The 7,911-nt window shown below is 36.4% G+C and overlaps 1 protein-coding gene across 1 annotated transcript; it reads right to left on the reverse strand.

Moving 5' to 3' along the window:
• Positions 1–1,062: 1,062 nt before the first annotated feature.
• On the reverse strand, positions 1,063–7,906 carry LOC107724274 (ankyrin repeat and MYND domain-containing protein 2-like). The gene is made up of 10 exons (XM_016533115.1): positions 7,840–7,906; positions 6,795–6,859; positions 5,924–6,062; positions 4,901–4,999; positions 4,664–4,824; positions 2,952–3,166; positions 2,733–2,868; positions 2,012–2,140; positions 1,456–1,576; positions 1,063–1,211 (listed from the first exon to the last, which is right to left on the reverse strand). Exons 1-10 carry the CDS (start codon positions 7,904–7,906, stop codon positions 1,063–1,065), a joined length of 1,281 nt encoding a protein of 426 aa, XP_016388601.1.
• Between the last annotated feature and the right edge of the window lie 5 nt (positions 7,907–7,911).

Here is a 7,911-nt window from a genome sequence, read left to right on the forward strand (position 1 = left end):
AGTTCACCCAAAGATGAAAATTTGCTGATTATTTACTCAGCCTCAGACCATCCAAGATGTAGATGAGTTTGTTCCTTCATTGGAACACATTTGGAGAAATTTAGCTTTACATTACTTGCTCACCAGTGGATCCTCTGCAGTGAATGGGTGCCGTCAGAATGACAAACAGCTGATAAAAACATCACAATAATCTACAAGTAATTCACATGACTCCAGTCCATCTGTTAACATCTTGTGAAGCGAAAAGCTGCATGTTTGCAAAAAACAATTCCATCATTAAGATGTTTTATAACTATAACCGTCACTTCTGAGTCTATAATCCTCCAGTGAATAAGTCCATCCAAAATCCACCAACATATTTGTTTAGTACTTTTTTGAACTGTTTTCACTTGTAAACGATGCTTGATCTGTGTATATTTCTCTCCTGATTCAGATGAGATGACTTTTTCACTGGAGAAAGCAATATTATGGATAGAGGACTTGTATTTTAACCGGAAACAACTATTTTAAAAACGTCTTAATGATGAACACGCTGCTTTTCGCTTCACAAGATGTTAATTAGTGGACTGTAGTCATGTGGATTACTTGTGAATTATTGTGATGCTTTTATCAGCTGTTTGGACTCATTCTGACGGCACCCATTCACTGCAGAGGATCCATTGGTGAGCAAATGATGTAATGCTAAATTATGTAATGCGAAGAAACAAACTCATCTACATCGAAGAGGGTGAACACATTTTTAGCAGATTTTCATTTCTTGGGTGAATGATTCCTTTAAAGTGGTAGAGAACATCCTCAAAGTTTTTCTTTCTGTCTCTGGAGTATCAAACAGTTGCCCACAATCAAAATAGTAAGTCCTTTGGTTAGCAGTTTGTTATGTGCTCTGCATGTCCTGTACTTACACAGCTTAGAATAAGTATACAATCCAACACTTCAGTATCATTGTTTACTGTTTCCTATAAAATGCAGAGCACCAATCACAGCGCAGCACGCTGAGGACGAACTGGATGCCCAGCGGACTTCACCTGGCCAAAGAAACAAGAGCCAATATCTTTCTGCTCCTCAGTCCTTTCCAGCACAAGGAGGATCTTCAGAGGCCTCAGAGGTTTCACTGTGGTCTTCAGAGGGACTGTTCTGAAGTGCACACTTTGACAACCCCAGACACAGAGCCAGCATGGAGCTGGCGGCGTTCACTACATCATTGTCATCAACTGATAGGAAACAGAAAACAAACAAATGAAATAAGCTTCGTATTTCACTTCTAAAACTCTTATAACGTAACATAAAATGACAAGAACAAAGCTTCTGTAGAAAAGAACCTTGGTTTTATCATCAGTCCTTAGTCATTCAGTGTCATGATGACCAAAAACACTGGTAAGATTCAGTAAGATCTAACTCAAGTAAATCAAGCATTTCTTAACTAACCACTGATGTGCTAATATGCTAACACTTTACCACTGCTAGAGAGTTCTCTCAGTTTGGGTTGGCGGTTGCCTCTCTGTGGCACAGGAGTTTTGCACTGCCTCTTATGGGTGAACCAGTGCATCCTCTGACACGTCGGCCCACAGTAGACCACCTGCAAAGAGATGAGAGCATTATGAGAAAACAGAGTGTTTCAGCAACATGTGAAACTCCAACACAATGACAAGAGAGCTTACTTAAGAATACAAAACAATAATCTTTGTATAATGTAACTCAACAGTGCACTTTAAATTCAGGTTTGAAGTTAGATATCTTTTCATTTTAATGTTCTTGCATTTCTGACAAAATCTGGGCTTCTTAATTAAAATGTTGTAAGTTCAGGATGAGCCTCAAGAGAAAGCACATGCTAAATAGCAACTTAAAGTCAGTATACTTTGCAGATGGTCATTATGTGTGATTAACTGTAAAATAAATCACATGAACAACATTTGTAAGTTTGGCTACAAAATGATCAAAAATGTCAGTATTAATTGAATGAATGTTGATGGCAAGCTATGATTACTTAAGAAAAAAAGGAAACACATTATACCATTTTACAGAAGGAGCACTTCTTGTCAGCACCCTTCTCTCCACAGGTAGCACAGTACTCTGTGTCCATAAGCACCATCTGGCCTGTCAGTGCCTGGGTCAGAACCGAGAAGGCTGTGGGGTCGTTCCCCTGGAAACAAGAGAGAGGCTGTGAAACAAAATGTCTACACATTTTTATAATTTGACATCAGTCAGCAAGTTATGAACATCTACACTAGCATTCAAAAGTTTGTTTAGTAAATTAGTAAAACAAAGTAATGTTGTGAAATATTATTACAGTTTAAAATAAATAACTGTTTTTGATTTGAATTTGAATTTTTAGCATCATTACTCCAGTCTTCAGTGTCACATGATCCTTCAGAAATCACTCTAAGATGCTCATTTGCTGCAAGAAACATTTCTTATTCTTAAAAATGTCAAAAACAGTTGTGCAGCTTAATATTTTTTGTAGAAACTGTGAAACATGTTTCTTTGATGAATAGAAAGGCCAGATGTAACTTAATAAAGTTAACTTGTAAAATAGTGATTATTATTTAATATTAACTATTAAAAATATTAATTAAATATAAAAATATTATATATAACAATATTATATTATATTATATATCTAATTTATTATATTATTTAAGTAAGTATTATTTAAAATAATTCCACATTATATGACCCTTTAAACTTTGTTTAAAATTATAAGGTGTCCGTTTTATGTTTAAAAATGTACTGACAATTTCCACAGGTGCTATACTTCGGACCAGCTGTTGCAGCAGGGTTGCCTCACAATAGGGAAACTTCCGGCTACAATCACGAATGAATTTCTCCTGGTACTGAGGGAAGCCATCACCATCTCTTCCTTTCAGAAGGCTTGGGCAAAAGAAAAATATATGTTTTTGTGACTCCATTTGCAAGACTGTCTAAGATGTAATGGACCGTAATGATGATGTCACCTCCTCAACAGGGCATCCAGGTTGTCATCTCCTTCCTGCAGGAAGGCCAGACACTTCTGCAGCACGCAGCTGATGTAGTGCATCTTCATGGCCAGTACCTCATTCATGTCCTGCTGTTTCACACACTGCTCACAGAGCAGATCCATCACACGGTAACACTTCTCCAGGGCAACCACATCCACCAATAAGGGGTCCTCCTTCACCAGCATCACCATCTGAAAACACATGATGGAAAAAATGTGCCCCAGAATATGAGAAGTGAATATAGCAGAGAGACACTATCCTTACTTATTACTTACAATGCAAGTTTCATGGCGGAAACATGCTCTCACGCTACATTATTCTGTTAACTGATCCCAGCTGAGTATGGCGCTGAGACACCTTACTCATCAGAAATCACTGGATGTGAGACAGCTGAGATAGCGCACACAGATGCCATCCGAGATCTGCCACAAAGCACACACGCAAGTCTATACTAGAGCAACTGTGTATTAAATTACTAACACACACCTTTGATTTGACACTCACAGGCCTGCATTTGGAAAATAAATTCCTGCTGATTTGCCAGAAAGCCTAATATTACCTATTTTGATGATGCTGAGTTGAAAAATATCAATAAAAAACTCTCATCACATACAGTTGTTTTCACAAAATAAGAATGAAGATTTTTCAAATTATATATAGCCACAATATGTATCAGCTTTAATGCATTTATCAGAATAACAAAAGCAGTCAAATGTCAAAAGTCAAATGCCAAACACATACTCTATTGTCAAAGAACTTTACATAAACACAAGATTATTAAAAATAAAAAAATCACAAAACTAATTTTAACAATTTGCTTCTGTTGCTGTTTGGATTTTACTACATCCAAACAGCAAGCAAATTTTCAAATAGACGTTATCTTAATTAACAAACCGCGTATTTGAAGTACATCCTCGCCTAAAAAACTCTTAAAACTACATTCCGCGACACAAAAACAGTATTATTTATAAAATTACAGTGGATTTGGGCATCCGCCACGAGTCCACTACACTCGCTGTGAGAAATAACGTAAGCAGAGTGATACAAACGGTGAAGCGGTTGGAGTTCTGTTATCACTACAATATTGCACTTCTCTCAGCCAATCAGATTCGAGGACTAGAAAGAACTGCTGTATAAGGGATAATACAACTTCTTCACCTTACAAATGGTTGTCGAACGCAAAAATGCTACAAACTGTGTCTTATTTTGTGAGAAAGTGTGACTATTTTTGGCACTGTTTTTGGAATCAGCACCCCAAAATTAGTAAGAAACAAGTACTGGATTTCATTCAGCAAATATTATGCAAGGCGGTGTTATTTATGTATTTCATTGCACTGTCACATGCAAATGTCATTCCATTTTTCATATGCTATGCAATGAAGGTTGTTTATCAGAGCTGTAGGAATAACAGATTTATAACAGAAGTCCAAGCCTGTGTTGAAATGCAGGCCATGTTGTTCCTCTGTAATATCACAAGGATATATTTAGATGGAATAAAAGCAGGAGGGGTGTTGGTTAGTGCAAACTGATGCTTCCTCCAGTCATGTGACCTTGTATGGTATTCTTATGGTTCTGTGTTAAAAAAGCATAGGTTGCTGTGTTTCACTCCCATTGTTTGGTTTGTGTGAGCATGGCGCTTTACTGCTGCTTGAAATCTGAGTTATATAAACACACTTGGCAGTTCTTACCTTGACAGGATTGAGGTTAGTAGTCATGATGATTTTGTGTAGGGGTCCTGCTAGTTTGGGGGGTAGTTTAGGTTCAATCTCTGAGCCCTGGGGTCTGGTGTAGTATTCCAGCCTCGCACGAGAAAAGAAATTGTTGATCACTGTCACACAGTCATGCTGACCTGCACAGCGCAGAAAGATTAAGATTATTTATTCATTAGTAAGTAGTAAATGTGCGTATTCATATGAATCACTCACCCACAAAGGCAGCCATCTGAGCAGCAGTCCGTCCCACGGAATTGACCAGATCTGTCTCTGCTCCAGCATCTAAGATCATCTCTGTTATTTCTGCATTACCTGTGGGATTATTCAGATTAGATGAGCTGGGAAAACTTTAGATGCCATTTTCAGATTATCTACACTATATACAATACTGTTCAAAAGTTTGGGGTCAGTAGTATTATTTTTTTTTAAGAAATTGGTACATTTATTCAGCAAAAATGCATTAAATTGATCAAAAGTGAAGACTTTATAATGTTACAATATTTCTTTTCATATAAATGCTGTTCTTTGAAACTTTCTATTCATCAAAGTATTCTAAAAAAAGGCAATAAATAAAGGCAATTAAACTTTTCTTATGTAAACACAATACTTCAATCAAATTGATGTGATTAAGCTCATAATCATCAAACATAATCATAGTAAAATATGTGGCGCATAGAGATTGCAATCGCAATGAACAGATGTGTAAACATATTACTGCGATTAATTCCTTACACTGATTATTGGAAATAATCAAATATTTCTGATCAAATAAATGCAATCTTGGTGAGCTTAGGAGACTGCTAAAAACTACTGCTTTAAAACTGGATCATTTTATTGTTATTTTATGAACAGTTGATAAGAAAGAAATCACCAATACATGCAAATGGATTTTACAATATATTTTATGATATTATTCAAATTTTACACACTTTTCTGCCCTACTTGTGTGTTTCTGTGATGATTGTGCTATTTGTGCAACCCAATGCAAGGTCGTCTCTTGAAATTCATTCATAAATGACCTTGCAAAAGCTGTTATCGAGGCCGTGCCCTTTCAAAAGGTACTAAAATATGTACACTTTAGGTAATAATATGTGCCTTTAAGGTACTTATACAAACCTTTTAGGGGTAAATAAGATCCAAAGATGTACCTTTTGAAAAGGTACCAACTCAGTGAAGCTTTTGTACCTTTAAATGTTAGAAAATGAAACTTGGTAGAGTATATCGACATGAGTTTACCTGAGAGACCAGCGAACATGAGGGCAGTATAACCATACTCATGCTCATTACAGTTGACATCAGCTCCGTGCTGCAGCAGCAGTCTGCACATGTCTGCTTTGCTCTTATAGGCCGCATGCATGAGAGGGGTCATGCTATACTAAAACCACATGAAGGAAAATACTTCAGAAATGTCTTTTCATCTGCATGACTCAAAAACAAATGACATTTAGCCTTGTTCAGTCCCCTCACAAATTGTGAAAATCCAGGAAATGTGTCTGCAGGATGGAGATTCTGACAAAACACTGGCACTTGTTGAGAGTGACATGAGCTGGGTGAGTCATAATCTTTGGTGCTCCTTGGAAGAAGTCGAAAGACTGCGTTGGTGGCACAGCGAACAAGCTGCACATCTGATTTTGACAGGTGGGATACACTTATCACCTGCTGTTTCTAATCATTCTGGCCCCAAAAGGACCTCAAGTAGTCTGTAGGTTACATCTAGTGGCATGTCTCCATTATCACACCTCTTTAAGGACGACATCCGCCACTCAAGAGTCTCCGACATATGCCTGAATAACAATGCGGAACATATGTTGTCACCTCACCAGCCCACCAGCCACTGCACTTGTTTACATAAGGGCTGATCGTCAGAAAACAACTAAATAATACCACTATTTACAGTGTAAGGCCTGTGTGTCTATGTAGTTAGGCTGCAGTAAAATAGCATAAACATGAATAAAAGTAGCAATAAGTATGGGTTGTGTTTGGCCAGCAGCCCTATGTCTGATTTTATGTTTTGTTGTGTTCCAGCTTGGTGAACCCCAATGAGCCATAACTGGTGCTTAAATGGCCTGTAAATTACTACCCATATTCATCATCTTTATGTTCTTACCTCATCCAGACAGTTAACACGCACATTTGGATTACTGAGCAGCTGGGTGGCCTCTTGCACATCACCTTTTGAGAAAACACAGTCTAGAGTTTAAAAACTAAACATCATGATCATGGACAACTCATGATGATCCATCATCTTATTTCCTTGGATGGTCTACATACCCACTTTGTATAAAGACACTTAAAGTATACTGAGGGTATGTTTAAGATATTTTTATTATTTACCTTTTTCAAATTATGCAAGGATTCATTAAAATACTGTTCTAAGATAAACACAAAGTTTCATTAAACTGGTTAGTTTATAGATAAAGTAGATTATGTGAACAAATCTTACATTTAATATCAAAGTCTGTATAATATGAAACAGGCACTGTGTATCTGTTCAAAAGTTTGGGGTAGGTAAGATTATTTTTTAATGTTTTTGAAAGAAGTCTCTTACACGCAGCGAGGCTACATTTATTTGATCATAAATACAGTAAAAACAGTAATATTATGAAATATCACAATTTAAAATATCTGTTTTTTATTTGAATATATTGTAAAATGTAATTTATTCCTGTGATGCAAAGCTTAATTTTCAGCATTACTCCAGTGTTCAGTGTCACATGATCTTTCAGAAATTATTCTAATATGTTGATTTGCTACACAAGAAACATTTCATATTATTATCATTGTTGAACGCATTTGTGCTGGATAATATTTTTGTGGAAACTGTATTTTTTCCCCAGGATTCTTTGATTAATAAAGTTGTTAAAAAACAGCATTCATTTGAAGTAGAAATATTTTGTTCTAAATTTATTCACTGTGTCATCAACGAAATGTGTTTTGCTGAATAAAAGTATTATTTTGTTTATTTCCAAAAAAAAGAAAGAAACTTTGTGAAAAATAAACTTTTCATAGTGTCAGAAAGGTAGTGTAACTAGTCACACAAGAGAACAAATAAATAAACCTCCAACCAATTCAATAGATTAATTTATATAAATAATATATACGCAGAAAGGTTGGTTTTAAGAAAAAGAAAACTAAAGCGTGATTTCCAGTACCTGCAGCAGCTACCTGTAGCATCACTCTCTCTTCAGATGTCAGATCACCTTTCCTTGCAGGGGTCATGCTCG

This window comes from Sinocyclocheilus rhinocerous, unplaced genomic scaffold (genome assembly GCF_001515625.1).
Source record: "Sinocyclocheilus rhinocerous isolate Xijiao unplaced genomic scaffold, SAMN03320098_v1.1 scaffold574, whole genome shotgun sequence".
NCBI lineage: Eukaryota > Metazoa > Chordata > Actinopteri > Cypriniformes > Cyprinidae > Sinocyclocheilus > Sinocyclocheilus rhinocerous.

Excerpts from the sequence above, each read along its gene's own strand:
- LOC107724274 (XM_016533115.1), bottom strand. The coding sequence starts at position 7,906 with ATGACCCCTGCAAGGAAAGGTGATCTGACATCTGAAGAGAGAGTGATG. Across the intron at positions 6,860-7,839 it reads GCTACAGGTAGCTGCTGCAG|GTGATGTGCAAGAGGCCACC; the intron begins GTACTGGAAATC and ends TTTTCTCAAAAG. Across the intron at positions 1,577-2,011 it reads AGTGCTCCTTCTGTAAAATG|GTGGTCTACTGTGGGCCGAC; the intron begins GTATAATGTGTT and ends ATCTCTTTGCAG.